The sequence below is a fragment of the Mastigoproctus giganteus genome, chromosome 9 (assembly GCF_048544385.1).
Source record: "Mastigoproctus giganteus isolate SK-2022 chromosome 9, ASM4854438v1, whole genome shotgun sequence".
NCBI lineage: Eukaryota > Metazoa > Arthropoda > Arachnida > Uropygi > Thelyphonidae > Mastigoproctus > Mastigoproctus giganteus.
In genome coordinates, this window is record NC_143583.1 from 144,518,678 (window position 1) to 144,535,544 (window position 16,867).

At 37.1% G+C, this 16,867-nt stretch overlaps 1 protein-coding gene across 5 annotated transcripts in view; it reads right to left on the minus strand.

Annotated features, from left to right (window-relative positions):
* The window catches only part of Spt-I (serine palmitoyltransferase subunit I), a 275,614-nt gene that overhangs the window by 190,130 nt on the left and 68,617 nt on the right, over positions 1-16,867 (minus strand). For all 5 annotated transcript variants that reach the window (XM_090381900.1, XM_090381899.1, XM_090381901.1 and 2 more), the window contains exon 5: positions 9,371-9,464. In XM_090381900.1, coding sequence (XP_090238026.1) covers positions 9,371-9,464 — 94 coding nt within the window. The remainder of the gene's footprint in view (positions 1-9,370; positions 9,465-16,867) is intronic.

Consider the following 16,867-nt stretch of genomic DNA (forward strand, 5'->3'; position numbering starts at 1 on the left):
GGAAACCATAATTCATGTTTGAAACCATGAACTATCAGTTGATTATCTTCAGAAATTGATCTTATCAATGCCTCAATGGTGTGCTGCTGTCATCAGGGCCAGAGGCAGTTCACCTAAATATTAGTTTGCACCTGGTCAACTTTTCATTTTGTTTTCCATTTAAAATGATAAACTGAAGCAAATTGAGGGCTTCTGATAACATTTCAGCCATAATTCTCGTGTTTACCAAAACTGTTGTATGAACGTTGCAAATGTTCATTTTTAGAATATTTTGAGAGCACCTGTCAAACATTACTTAACTTTGCCTTAACTATTAATAAATATCTTTTCTTTATATTTCTACTTATGATGTTAGTCATTAATGTAACATGCCATTGCGAAAAAGGGTTAGAAATGCGAAATTACTAAGTGATGCAGTTTCTTTGAACACCAGTGTATATGTGTGCATATGCATGCATAATGCACACATGACATAAGTAAATATTCATTTTTCTGGCTCAACTGGGACCTTAATCCAGCCAGAAAAACAAAAATTCAGACATAAAAGAAGTTAGTCTGGCATTCTACCTATGAATTAACCCAAGTCAAAATCAACCAATGAAGTTGTCAAACAATAAAAAAAATTATATAAACACTGTGTTCATTGTAATATAATGTTTATTAACTTAATCTAATATAATACTTACTACCAGGTATGGTAGTTGGTTACAAGTTCATCAGTTTTGCATTACACAGTATGGTGTATCTTAAAAAGTTAAAATGTGGCAGTTCTTATAAATGGTTATTATAGTATAAAGCATATGTACCAACAATAATAAACACAAAAAAATTTTTTAAAAATATATTTTTAGTAATTAGTAATACTGTAGTAGGGGCAATGCATACCCCTCCAATAAACACCAACTTTAACAATTCACAGTCATTAAAAGTTATACAAAATGCAGAATAATTTATATAGTATTTTACTAACATTAACATGATTTCTGATTAGTGAATGGTATGGACCCATGAAAAATTGGGGCATCTCTGAATTTCTGATCTGAGTTTTGCATTATTGTGCAGTATAATACTTAAATAAAATATAAATGCTTAAGGCATAATATATTATGAGTTTAAAATAAACTATAAAATATCGGTGTAAATACTCCACAGTGAACTCATAATGATAAACTACATAAGTAATGTGAAGGCATTGGGCGGTGGTGTCCACTGAGAATAAGTAACAATAGTCTTCTCTATTAGTAAAGCATCACTTATTTGATATAGTGCAATACATTAATTAAATTGATGCCTTTACACTATTTATGTGGTTTTTCATTGTGAGTTCACTATGGTGTATTTACACCAATATTTTATACATTATTGTGCAGTATAGTGTTTCTTAAGAGAATTCAGGATCATCAATAGTCATCCCTATAGAAGCTGTCAACGGGAGAGACGGCTTCTATAGGGATGCTATAGAGAGACGGCTTCTATAGAGAGACGGCTTCTATGCTAAATACCATTAACAATTATATTCATGATTGTTGTAAACACCTCTGACTTGGTGGTAGTGACGGAGTATAAATAAGAACATAAACAAGAATTAGGTTAAAGCACTTAATTAATAAACTAATTTTTCATTATCCATGAGGTAAAAGAGTGGTTCATACCAAAATTAATCCAAAGATAATCATCACATAGCATAATTTCCAAGTTATATTAACACTTATTTAGATATGAACAACAGTGAGGCTGTATGAGTGCCTCTGGCACTTTCGGAACAATGACAGCATAAAAATAATATTTATATATATGACAGATTGTGCTAATTCATAACTGGATTAAAATTGGATTCAATTTGGCACAAAACCAGATATTTGACAGTTGGATAGATATTTATGGAATTACAACTTTTGTATAATATGCATCCAAAACAATTCTCCACTATGCTCAAGGTAGTGGAGAATGGATCTGGGAGTAAACTCAGATATGAAGTTTCTGAGCAGTGCAAACAGGCTGCAAGAGTAGCTCATGGGGTCTTGTCGATGATATATAGGAATTTTGCTAGCAGGGATAAGGAGGTGATTATCCACTTGTATAAGGCAATGGCCAGGCCACACCTTGAGCACTGCATACAGGTCTGGAGGCCTCATTTTAGGAAATGATGTAGGGCTGCTGGAATGAGTGCAGAAAAGGGTAACGAGATTAGTGAGTGGAACAAAGGGTTGCTGTTACCAAGAAAGGCTGAAGTTCTGCAAATTGAAGGGTCTGGAGACCAAGCACCTGCAAGGTGATCTGAAGGTGTATAAGGCCTTGAATGGTTTGAGCAAGCTGATTGCTGATGGGATTCATCCTCTTGCTCAGATTCCACACCTGAGGGGGCATAAATTCAAATTCAGGAAAGTCACTTGTAGAACAGATGTGAGAAAATTTATCTTTAGCCAGTGGATGGTTGATTGCTCGAATAAACTTCCATTTGTTGTTGTTGTCGAAGTTGACAGCTTAAATAAATTCAAGGCGCCTCCGTAGCCAGGTGGGAAGGAGCAGCAGTGCGTAGCACACGCTTCTTGATTAGACCGGGGTTCGAGCCCGTCACCACCAAATACGGATGATGTGGAAAGGTCGGGGAATGACCACCGCATATCCCGGAGCAATATGGCCTTAGTTGCTAATGCTCCTAAAAACCAAAAAACAACAACAAATAAATTCAAGGATGTATGGATGGATGAAAGGTTTTTTTTTTTTTTTTTTGGCTATGCACAGTCTAAAATTCCAAAGATGCACACTCTAAAATTACGACTGTGAATTTTTGAAATTATAAAACTGGTTAATTACCTGTAGAGGTGTTAATTTTGGCAGAAAATAGCTCCTCTTATTTCTGCACCAGAACAGGCCTAAACAGGTTAAAAAACCATTGGAGTGATTATCATGATTTGTGCTAATATTAGTTGCAAAATAAAATAGAATGTTAGTGAATATTGGTCAATGTTGTAGCCAGTGCAGGTTCTGGTTTATCTAGTGTCTGGAGACAGTCTCCAGCCACTGTAATTTGCAAAACTTAAGCCTTACTTCGTAAGAGCAATCCTTTGTTCCATTCACTAATCTTGCTGCCCTTCTCTGTACTCGTTCCAGCACCTCTACATCCTTCTTAAAATGAGGCCTCTAGACCTGTATACAGTACTCAAGGTGTGGCATGATCGTTGCCTTATACAAGGGGATAGTCACCTCCTTATCGCTGCTAAAAAATTCCTATATATCATTGACAAGACACCATGAGAGTCTGCAAGACACTCTTGCAGACCGTCTGCACTGCTCAAAAAACTTCATATCTGCCTACACATTTACTGACGTACTTTTCATTCTATACCACTGTCAGTGCAGTACAACACGGTTAATACGTTACTCTGGGTTACTGCTTCCCCTATGCAGTACTTTACGTTTATCAATGTTAAACATCAGTTGCCACCTCTCAACCCATCTGCTCAACTTTTCTAGATTCTGTTGCAGCAGCGTACTGTCATTAACAACCCTGCCGACCTTCGTATCATCTGCAAAATTGGACATTAAACCTGATATACCATCATCAATATCATTAATAAATACAGAAAACAACAATGGACCCAACACTGAATCCTGGGGGACTCCTCCCCTAATAATGTTAATCCACGAACAGCAGTGTCCATTGATTACCACTCTGTTTTCTCCCACTCAACTATCCCTTTATCCATAGCAGCAATTTGCCTCTAATGCCACACTGCTCCAATTTGTGAAGCAGTCTTCCACGTGCAACACTATCAAATGCCTTTCTAAGATCCAAATAAATCATATCAAAATTATTTTTCGCATCCAGTTCCTTTGCGACCATGTTCTGGTATCCAATCAAAATTATTTTTTGCATCCAGTTCCTTTGCGACCATGTTATAGTATCCAATAAAATTGGTCAGACAAGACTTCCCCTTGACAAACCCATGCTATGTCTGAATTATTACTACAGTCTTGTCTACATGATCCTGCAATGCTGCTTTAACCAGTGACTCAATTATTCTCCCTGGAACGGAAGTCTGAAATTACTTTTTTTTTCTTCTTTTTTTTTTAAGGAGCATTAGCAACTAAGGCCATATTGCTCAGGGAATATGCGGTGGTCATTCCCTGACCTTTCTGCATCCATTTTTGTTGGTCACGGGCTCAAATCCCGGTCTAATCAAGAAGCGTGTGCTACGCACGGCCGCTCCTGCCCACCTGACTACAGAGGCTCTGAAATTACTAACAGAATTACTAAAAAAACTAACAGGTCTGAAATTATTTGTGTCACCCTTTGATCCTCCTTTGTGAATTGTGGTCACATTTGCACATCTCCAGTCCATGGATACTTCTCCTGAGTCCAGTGAAGCTCTCATAATTATGGCTAAAGATTTGCTTACTTCTTTTGCTGCCTCTAATATAACTGGATAGATCCCATCCACACCAGGTGCCTTTTTTATGTTTATCTTCAACAATTTCTCCTCCACTTTACTCTCAGTTATTACAAAATCATCTAGTTCACTGCCAGAATTTAATTTATCTATGGCATTCCCCTCCCTGAATAACTCATGTGTGATTGTAGATGCAAAATATTCATTTAGTTTGTTAGCTACCTGAGCAGGATCATCAACAGTTGAACCATCGATATCAAGTGGCCCAATTTGATTCATCCCCTTCCTTCTAGAGTTTACATAAGTAAAGAACTCTTTGCTGTTTTTCTTTGCATCCTTTTCCAAAGATTTCTCGTAATCTGCCTTTGCCTGCCTAATCTCCTTTGTGACTTGGTTACAGAGCAGCTTATATCAATCATAGGCTTCCGTATCACCTGCTAATCTATATGTATCCCATGCATTTTTCTTCTCAGCCACATATCTCATTAATTTATCTGAGATCCATTTAGGGCTACACCTTGAACAATATTTCTTAATTCGTATGAAAAGCCTAGTAGCTTCCAAGATTAATTCTTTGAATGCTTGCCATTTTGAATTTGCTGTTGGTATTATCAGTTGATTCCACCGTATAGAATTTAAATACGGTCTCAGACCACCGAAGTCACCTTTACGAAAGCAAAAACTATTCCCTTTACCCCTGATGGTAGTTACCTCTTTGTGTAAATCCCACTTCAGCACATTGTGATTACTGCCACCTACTGGTTCCTTTATCTGCAGATTCTTAATGCATGACGAATCACTACTGATAATCAGATCAAGAGTATTACTCCCTCTAGTTGCCTTCCGAACATGCTGCTGTAGAAAACAATCATCCAATAAATCCATAAAATCCTTGCTAGTGTGCGAGTGACCAACCCCCAAATTCCAGTCAATATCTGGGAAATTAAAATCCCCGATTATAAGACACTGATTTACTGGCCAACTATTTCTCTGTACAGTTGTTTATTTTACTCATCAGAGTCATTAAGCCTATAACACACTCCTACTCTCAATTTTGCTTTCCCATTACCAAACCCCTAGCATTGGTGAACACACAAGTATACATGCACCTGTTCCTATTCTTAGGTACCTACAAGCCCATGTATTTACTTGTTCCACAATGACTCCCAGCAGTCTCTGGAATCCCCTGCACCTTGTTTTCCAGACTGCTGCTCATTCCAATAGAAGCAGTGCGAGAATCACTTTCATCTCTACCAGTGGCTACTGTTAATCTATCAGTCCGTGTATCCCACTAAGCTAGCAGTTTTCCGACCCACCTAACACTGCCTCAATAGCATCAGCAAATATTCTTGCACCCTTTCTGTTTAAGTGATCCTAATCCTGTAGAAGTAGTCTCTCCTGTTAACAAGCACAGACCAGGCCGAGAAAAATTCTATCCCTTGGGCCTTGCACAATCTCTTCAAGGCCGAATTGATTGACAAAGCACTCATCATATACTCCCTCCTATCATGTCTGGGCAGAATTGTGTGTGTGTGTGTGTGTTATGGAGGTTTAATGGTGCATAAGCTGCTGAGGCTATAGGTAGGCTGGGCAGAATTGCAGGACACTTTCAACTTCAACCCTAACTCATGGCTTTTTTTCAACACTGACCTGTACTTTTTAAGTAATTCTGCCGGTCTTCAACTCTTAATATCATTAGTGCCAACGTGCACAACAATATCACTTTTTGTGCCCTTAAAAGATGATATTTGTTCTACGTCATCAACCTTTGACCCTGGCAGACATACCCTGGTCCTGTTCCACCTATCCTTTTTGCACAATATGTTTCCCATTTTCCTGACAATAGAGCCACTGACAACAACTAGTTCCTTTAAGACCAGTGCATTCTGCCTTGGGGGTTTGCCTGTGTTGTGTTATGTTCAAGTGCAAGCTCTGGAGTTGATGTGGACAGCTGAGAGCTCGATGGGCCCACAATTTAAATCCTTTGAGGACATCCACCCTGTCCTTCAAGCTTTCATACAGGCCCATAACAATGGTGAGTTTCTGCCTGATTTTCTCACATTCCTTACATCACACACACACACACACACACACACGCGCACGCACACACACACACACACACACACACACACACACACACACACACACACACACACACACACACACACACACACACACACACCTCTTGTAATATCATGTCCCGTTCCTGATTGCTCCACAAACATCAAGCAAGCAGTACATTTCAAAAGGCTGTGTGATTCAGATGACAACCGCCGCACTCAGTTCTCCCCTAAGCCACGGCATTCCTATTAGCTTGAGCCTTTTGCTTTGCTGCTCTGGTCTGAGTTATGATTTTGATACAATTTCAATTTCAGTACAAAAATATAACCCTAAACTTATATCCCAATGTAGTTATAACACTATATAAGTTGTATTAATATACTGAATTAAATATGCATAAATGGATGTGATAGTTATACAAAATGCCCGCAACTAGCAGGGTGAGTCAGGTAAAAAAATGCTAGGGATTTGGTAAATAAATATATATATATATATATATATATATTTCAGTATTGAGTATTATCTCCGAGTTACGTTATATGACTTTCGTATCGCCTGTCAAGTTATATGTATTGATTTATAATGTTATGCTTGTAAAATGTAGGTCGTTATATGTATTTAGTTAAAAAAGTACAATTTAATTGACAATGAAATTTAATAAGATTGATAAATTTTACTGATTAATTGATAATACTATACTAAGCTAACAGATTTCTAATACAGCGATACGTGTTTCGCTATCTAGTTTTACGTTAAACCTTACACTATGTAGTTCGGGATATACATTGTATCTTATAACAATGATGGCAAGTTACAAATGGTAAATCTATGGTCACTAAGTATTAATTAACTTTCAAAATCGCTATCTAAATTCAAAACAAACCAAGGACCTTGACTAGGTCTATAAGCTACTTATAGAAAATAATTTAATATAACACTTAAGTCAATAAAACGGCTAAATATAATCAAAACCTTAGCGTTTGCCGAAGCTGCAAAATCTTGTCCAATACATGGATCGGATACCCTTCTGATATGAATTACATGATAAATGCTATGAATTACATGATAAAAGGATAGGAAAATTAAATTATTGGTTATATTAAGGTCTATTAAATGTTTATACTCTCAATAATCTCCATATTTTGATTTCCACATTTGCAATTTGATATTTATATCTTGTTCACTTGAGGTACAAAAAATCTGAAATCATGTATAAAAATGAGCAGCAAAACTCACTATATAAGAATTAAGTTATACAAAACTGACTAAAAAACTTGCTGAAAAATTAGCAAAAACTGTAGTGGGTACAGGAATATGCCCCTCATTATACGAGCCCTTCAGAGAAAAAAAAATGTGGTATAATTTAATGAAAATCAGTTTTTGACTTAGTCTATGTTCTCGTTTAAAATGTGCTCTGTTTGAAGATAAAGTGGAACAACTCTTAAACCTATTCACTGACTTTGCGGAGCAGCATTTGACTTAACCCCAAAGACAAAGGTAGAATGTTGTTATTTGTTGTTATTTGGTTTTTAGGAGCATTAGCAACTAAGGCCATATTGCTCCGGGATATGCGGTGGTCATTCCCTGAATGACCTTTCCGCATCCTCCGTATTTGGTGGTGACGGGCTCGAACCCCGGTCTAATCAAGAAGCGTGTGCTACGCACTGCTGCTCCTTCCCACCTGGCTACGGAGGCGCCTAGGTAGAATGTCTTCACATATAAAGTGGTAAGTCAAGTTTCACCCAACCTTTGGGATAAAATTGAAGGTTCATAAGGTTTCTAGGAAATAGATCTTTGTCTGCAAAAAAAAAGGTCAATGTGTTTTCAAACAATGCCAGGCATATAATTTCATACAGCGATACTTGCGGTGGACAAAACAGAAGCTTAAAAGCTGCTTTAATGTGGGTGAAAATTAATCAAAATCGAGAATCATCTGTCAACATTACTGATCGTAGATCATTACTGATAAAATGAAAGCAAAGTACAGTAGTTACAATATTCAGTGTGGAGTGGAGTGAGGAAAGCCACTCCTTAACAGAAAGATATTTGCATTCCTAAACAATTGGTATAAGCTCATAAAAGAATTGTGAAAAAAGCCTTTCATTCATTCCTTATCGTGATGTGACTTAAACACAGAATCACCAGAAAAATGAGTCATAAAATGAAAGCAAAGTACAGTAGTTACAATATTCAGTGTGGAGTGAGGAAAGCCACTCCTTAAACTTTCTTACAAGGATAGTAACAGGAAGAGTCAGCCAAACTGTGTTTTTGCCAATCTATGACATTCTCTTCAGTGTCATCCTGTTTCAGAACTTAAAAAAAAAAAAAAAAAACTGATACTGGGCCACTTACAGGTGATGATGAAGATATGTTACAATTAAGTTATTTCGTGGGTTAAAATTTCATTGTAACATGTTTTCTTTCAATAAAAATTCATTCGTTCAGTATTTAAAGTTATTACATTCTGATATTTTGACTTATTTTTGTGGGTTAAAATTTCATTGTAATTGTAACATGTTTTCTTTCAATAAAAATTCATTAGTTCAGTAGTTAAAATTACTAAAGTCTGATATTTTGACTTCCATTGCTTTTTAACATTTTGTGGGTTTCTGTTAAGCTTTTCCCTAATTTGAAATTTGATGGAAATTTGCTGCTCAGCAATAATAAACATGATGAAAAAAAAATTTAATGTAATAAAAATTTTATCCATTCTGTTGATTTTTATTCAATTGTCTTAATTTTACATAATACCCTGATTTTTTTATAGATTCAAACTGTCAGAACCTCTCATTTCTAAAAACAAGAAAACTGTGGCTTACACCACATTTCTTCTGAAGGGCTCATATATATATATATATATATATATATATATATATCATTATTTGTATTTTTAATTTTATTTTAATTACTTTTACCTCTAATCTGAAATTTTCCATTAGCCCTAAATAATTATGAGTGGCCATATTGAGACAATGTTTCCCTTGCACAATCACATATTTACCTGGTTTCCTAAATAAGGCAATAAATTAGACAATTTCAAAATACATATTACCAAAATCATGTAATATTTAATGTATTTATAAATCATTGTTAGAATCCATTCAATAATCATTACACAAATCCATATTACATTGGATTTGGAAAAATTATATGAAGTTTTAAATATACTTAATCATTGTAACATGTTTTACCTTACTTAACTTACCAAAGCAGAAAAAGTAATAAGACTAAATTCAAATAATGTAAAACATGAATAAGTAAAATATTTTCTTATTCAATGGCTTCAAAATAGTCCTTAAGGGACCAAATGTACTGGCTACAGCATTCATACAAGCTTTGGAAAGATTTTGAAAACCAATCTGCTGTATTTAGTTCTCAATTTCATCACTGACTCTCATTCCCAGTAATAATGCTGCTTAGGAAACCACATTTACTATCAGTTTGAACAAAATCTTTGCAAGCATCCAACTGTCATGAACTGTCATGATTTTTTCTTATCACAGTTAGTGTTATATCAGTACTAAATTATTATTCAACAATGATATAACTAACCTGTATAACATTATATTATAATAAAATCAATAACAAATTAACTTGATATAACGTGCCTGCGCGTGCGTGCGTGCGTGCGTGTGTGCGCGTGCGTGCGTGCGTGTGTCACCATGTAAAGCTTTTTATTTTGATAACCTGACTTGTAGCAACATCACCATCCATTTTTAAAAGCCTCTACAGAAACATTCAATGCAGCAACTCTATTTCAAGTACTCTAATTGAGGTTAAACTTTAAATTATTATCCTGATAAATGTTGCATAGGCATATAGAGTGAGGAGCATGTGAACAGTGTGCATTACTTTTAGGATAACCCATGTAATTTCTACAAGGATTATCCCAAAAGTCACTATCTCATCAAGTAATCATGGGGTATTTTTTATTTTTATAGATTTTGATAGGGCTAGTTTTGGTCAAATGGCTAACACGTACAATCACAAGGAGGTTGCAGGTTTGGGCCTGTAAGCTGCCAATAAAAATGCCCAGCCTTTATGAAGTGTGGTGCTGAAATTTTGGCTACCATCGATAATTAATTCACCATGAACACACAACAAATATTCTGTAAATTCCTGTCCACAGCCTTAAGAATAAACAGAAATGTATTTGTTATTTATTTACAATCTATCAAGGTGCCCTTACTTCTTTCTGACAGAATCTCAGTAACCAACAACCAAAACATCTTATTTGTCCTAATTATTCTTCAATAATTTCTTTTGCTTTGGTACTGGTGCATAGATGCACTTCAATATTTGTTGTCAGAAACATGTTAATTAGGGAACTACTCTATCATTCTCTCAACTTTTCAAATCATTCAGGAATTTTGGGCTTACCTTCTTAGAAACTCAACTTTCTCCAATCTAACTTTTCTAACATTGAGCAATTTTTCTTGATGATTTTAATGATCACAATTATAGTCAAGATTTTAATCTAAATAGTTTACATTAAAAATCTGACTACTACAATCATCCCGCCTATAATTTCTGGTATATATGTATCATTTAAAAAAAAAAGCAAGCAGATTTGTTTATAAAAGTACAGTAAACTTTTGCTTTAATGGTTAAACTTTTTCATTTTAATAGAGAGCATACAGTGAGGTAGGCTTATCATCAGTAGAGGAGACATTTTTAAAAATTCCTTTCTTGCAATTTTTAAGTGCCTTTTGTCACTTTTTTTCTTTACCTAAAGACACTAATTTAAAAAAACTTTCTTAACTTACCAACACATTGAGCCTAGATTTCAACAAAGCATTAGAATCAGTCCTGCATAAGTGATTACTATATAATCTGGAACACGTTGGAATCACAAGGGAAATCCTTAGATGGACTGCAAGATAGCTGCAGGGCAGGAGGGTGAGAGTAGTGATAAGAAGTGGAGAAGTGGAGTTCCCTAAGGATTGGTACTGGGACCATCTTTGTTTTTGCTTTTCTTAAATAACATCAACAAAGGGACAGAGGGCATGATGTCAAAAATTGCAGATATCAAGATCAGCAGAGTAGTTAATGATCAACTATATTCGTTCTATATTTAAGCCACCACCGCTAACCACTTTAGTTAATAAAGGCTACCTACAGTAGCCAAAAACTACTATGTACTTATTTATTTTTCAGTTTTTTCATGTATATTTTTAGCACTTTTAATCGGTGTATTTTTGTTTTAATTTAATATAATCTATTTTAATGAATTTTAACTGTAAATATTATGTAATTTTATAATAAACTTCTTTTGAATTGGTTGGTAAGGAGGATCACGGGGAGACACAGGTAATTACAGACCTGTTAGTTTTTAACTTCTGTTCCAGAGAAATTAATGGAGCCACTCGTTAAAGAAGCACTGCAGGATCATCTAGACAAGACGTCAGTTATAGCTTGGACACAGCATGGGTTTGTTAAGGGGAAGTCTTGTCTGACCAATTTGATTGGATACTATGATGTAGTTACAAAGGAACTGGATGCAAACAATAATTTTGATATCATATATTTGGATCTTAGAAAGGCTTTTGATACTCTTGCACATGGAAAACTGCTGCACAAATTGGAGCAGTGTGGCATTGGAGGCAAATTGCTACTATGGATAAAGGGATGGTTGAGTGGGAGAAGACAGAGTGGTAATCAATGGACACTGCCCTTCGTGGACTAATGTTATTAGTGGAGTCCCTCAGGGTTCAGTGTTGGGTCCATTGTTGTTTTCTGTATTTATAAATGATATTGATGATGGTATATCAGGCTTAATGTCCAAGTTTGCAGACGATACGAAGGTTGGCAGGGTTGTTAAGGACACTAATGAGAGTATGCTGCTGCAACAGGATCTAGAAAAGTTGGGCAGATGGGCTGAGAGGTGGCAAATGAAGTTTAACATTGACAAATGTAAAGTACTACATAACGGAAACAGTAACCCCAGAGCAACGTATTAACTCTGTGGTACTACACTGACAGTGGTAGAGAATGAAAAGGACCTGGGGGTAATTGTGCAGGCACATATGAAGTTTTCTGAGCAGTACAGACAGTCTGCAAGAGTAGCTCATGGTGTCTTGCCAATGATATATAGGAATTTTTCTAGCAGGGTTAAGGAGGTGATTATCCCCTTGTATAAGGCAATGGTCAGACCACATCTTGAGTACTGTATACAGGTCTGGAGGTCTCATTTTAAGAAGGATGTAGAGCTCTTGGAACAAGTACAGAGAAGGGCAACAAGATTAGTGAATGGAACAAAGGGTTGCTCTTACAAAGAAAGGCTTAAGCTTTGCAAATTGCAGTGTCTGGAGACTAGGCACCTGCGAGATGATCTGATTGAGGTGTATAAAGCCTTAAATGGTTTGAGCATGCTCACTGCTGATAGGATTCTTCCTCTTGCTCAGAATAATTGCCTGAGAGAGCATAAATTCAAATTGAGGAAAGACAGTTGTAGGATAGATGTGTGGAAGTTTGCCTTTAGCCAGCAGGTGGTTGATTGCTGGAACAAACTTCCATATGGTGTTGTGGAAGTTAATAGCTTAATCAGATTCAAGGCAGAATTGGACAGATGTTTGGAGTGAGTGGATGGATGAAATGAAAAGGGTGTGTGTGTGTGTGTGTGTGTGTGTGTGTGTGTGTGTGTGTGTGTGTGTGTGTGTGTGTGTGTGTGTGTTTTGTTTTCGGTTGATGCTATATAAGCTGGCTTTCTTGCACCATGTGCCCTTGCTAATGCATAAGAAGTTAATTTGCCCAATTCCTGATTGCAGAGACTCTCTTCAACCAAACCTTTTGTATTCCTTCTTCATGTAGGTAACTATCTAGCTGACCTTTGATTTCCCCAAGCTGTCAGCCGCAACCACCTAGGGGGTTAACTTATTCCAGTAATAAACAACTTAATCCCAAGTCCACTAGGTTAAAAATATCCCTCCAAATCAGTCTAATCCTCTCTCCCTGTAATTTTAATTTTATGATTATTTGTTCTGGAATCATTTATAACAGTGCAATTTCACCATTATTCATATTACTGTCCCCTTAGAACCTTTCTAGACCTCAATCAGGTCACTCTCTAAGGTGCCTGGCAGCCAAAACTATGCAGCCCACACATGCAGTCTTCCCTCATGTGGATACCCTTTTACAGACATCACCAGGTGCACTGCTTATCTTCAAACTCTTTCAAGAAGCTCAATATCTTTTTTTTTTTTTTTTTTTTTGAGGTGTGGTCTCCATACCTGGACACAGTATTCCAAGTATGATCTTACAACTACCTTATACAGTGGGATTACGACCTCCTTATCTCTACAAGCAGATGTTTGATAAATCATCACAACACCATGGGCCTTCCTTGCTAACAGAGAACCACATCATAAATCCCAAACCAATTTCTTTCCCTACTGTTTTTAATTCAACCCTACCAAGTGTATAAGTTTATAAGAGGCTCCAGCAAATAGAGAAGTTTTTGCTTTTTTATTGACTTAAATTGGCATATTAATTTATTTTTTAGAGTTGCTGTATATTCCTAGTAACAATACTTTAGTTTAAATTGAATTTAGATAGAGATTTTGTAGGTTATTACTTAGTATCGATAAGGGTATCAAATCCACGTGTGGACAGGTTTTGCAGCTCCCGTGAACGAAAAGTTTTTAATTACACTTAGCCGCCTTATTGACTTAAATGTGAGATTAAATTATTTTCTATAAGTAGCTTATAGATCTAGTCAAGCTCCGTGGTTTATCTTGAATTTAGATAGCAAAATTTGGAAAGTAAATAACACCTCGTGTCCGTAGGTTAACCGTTCGTAACTTATCGCCATTGTTATAAGATACAACGTGTGCTAGCGTAAGGTTTAACGGAAAACTAGATAGCGAGTATAGTAGTATCAATTAATCAGTAAAATTTATTAATCTTATTAAATTTCATTGCCAATTGAATTGTACTTTTTTAAATAATAAATATAGCGACCTAGTTATTACAAACGTAACATCATAAATTAATACATATAAGTTGAAAGGGGATAAGAAAGTCATAACGTAACTTGGAGATAATATTCAATACCGAAATACATATATATAGTGTTATAACAGCATTGGGATATAGGTTTAGGGTTATATTTTATATTGAAATTTTATTGAACTTGAATAGAAATCGTGACTCAGACCAGAGCAGCAAAGCAAAAGGCTCAAACTAGTGTAAGTGTTGTGGCTCTGTGGCGATTGTACTCTGAATCACAATCTATTGAAATGCACTGCTTGTTTGATGTTTGTGGGGCAATCAGGAACGGGAAATGATATTGCCAAGGGGAATGTCTTTGTGTGTGCTCGACGTAAGGAGTGCGAGGAAATCAGGTGCCAACTAGGGGGTGGATGGAATCTATCCAGTTATACTAACAGGCATTGTTATGGGCTTATATGAGAGCTTGAAGGACAGGGTGGATGCCCTCGAAGGATTTAAATTGAGGACCCATCAAGCTCTCAGTTGCCCACATCGCCAGAGCTTGCACTTGAACATCACGCAACACAGCGGCAACCCCCAAGGCAGAATGCGCTGGTCTCAAAGGAACTAGTTGTTGGAGTCTATTGTCAGGGAAACATATTGTGCAAAAAGGATAGATGGAACAGGACCAGAGTATGTCTGCCGGGGCAAAGGTTGATGATGTTGTAGGGCAGATATCATCCTTTAAGGGCACAAAGGGTGATATTGTTGTACATGTTGGAACTAATGATATTAAGAGTAGGAGACCGGCAGAATTACTTAACAAGTACAAGGCAATGGTGAAAAAAGGCCGAGTTAGGGTTGAATTTGAAAGTGTCTGCAATTCTGCCCAGACACGATAGGAGGGAGTATATGATGAGAGCCTTGTCGATCAATTCGCCCATGGAGAGACTGTGCAAGGCTCAAGGGGTAGAATTTTTCTCAGCCTGTTATGTGTGCATGTTAGCAGGAGAGACTGCTTCTACAGGGGCGGGATACACTTAAATAGAAAGGGTGCAAGAACATTTGCTGATGCTATTGAGGCAGAGGTAGGTGGGTCGGAAAACTGCTAGCTTGGGGGGATACACGGACTAAAACACGGGGAACATCCTTTGTAAAAAGGATAGGTGGAATAGGACCAGGGTATGTCTGCCAGGGGCAAAGGTTGATGACGTTGTAGAACGGATATCATCTTTTAAGGGCACAAAAGGTGATATAGTTGTACACGTTGGCACTAATGATATTAAGAGTAGGAGACCGGCGGAATTACTTAGCAAGTACAGGTCACTGTTGAAAAACAGCCGTGAATTAGGGTTGAACTTGAAAGTGTCTGCAATTCTGCCCAGACACGATAGGAGGGAGTATATGATGAGAGCCTTGTCGATCAATTCGGCCCTGGAGGGATTGTGCAAGGCTCAAGGGGTAGAATTTTTTTCAGCCTGGACTGTACTTGTTAACAGGAGAGATTGCTTCTACAGGGATGGGATACACTTAAATAGAAAGGGTGCAAGAATTTTTGCTGATGCTGTCGAGGCAGTGTTAGGTGGGTCGGAAAACTGCTAGTTGGGGGGGATACAAGGACTAATAGATTAACAGTAGCCAGTGGCAGAGGTGGAAGTGATTCTTGCACTGCTTCTATTGAAATGAGCAGAAGTCTGAAAAACAGGATGCAGGATATTTCAGAGACTGCTGATAGTCATTGCGGTACAAGTAAACACATGGGTTGTGTTAGGGTAGCTAAGAATAGAAACAGGTGCATGTATACCTGCGTGTACACCAATGCTAGGAGTTTGGTAAATAAATTTGATGAATTTGAGGTATTGCTCAAAACATCAAAGGCAGATATTGTTGGGATATCAGAGACGTGGTGTCACACAGATATAAGTAATGCGGAACTGGAATTTGGGGAATACAATGTGTATAGAAAGGATAGACAGGACAGGAGGGGAGGAGGGGTTATGCTATTAATTAAGAAACACATAAAGTCCAAGGAAGTGAAGCCAGTCGACATCGATGGACAGGGCAGCGTCGAGTCAGTTTGGTGTGACATAAGCATAGGGAAATCAAAATTGAGAGTAGGAGTGTGCTATAGGCCTAATGACTCTGATGAGTATAATAAGATACTGTACAGGGAAATAGAGTGGGCCAGTAAATCAGAGAGTCTTATAATGGGGGACTTTAATTTCCCAGATATTGACTGGAATTTGTGGGTTGGTCACTCGCACACTAGCAAGGCTTTTGTGGATTTATTGGATGATTGTTTTCTACATCAGCATGTTCGTGAGGCAACGAGAGGGAGCAATACTCTTGATCTGATTATCAGTAGTGATTCCTCATGCATTAAGAACCTGCAGATAAATGAACCACTAGGTGGCAGTGATCACAGTGTGTTGAAGTGGGATTTACTCAAGGAGGTAACTACCATCAGAGGTAAAGGGAAGGGT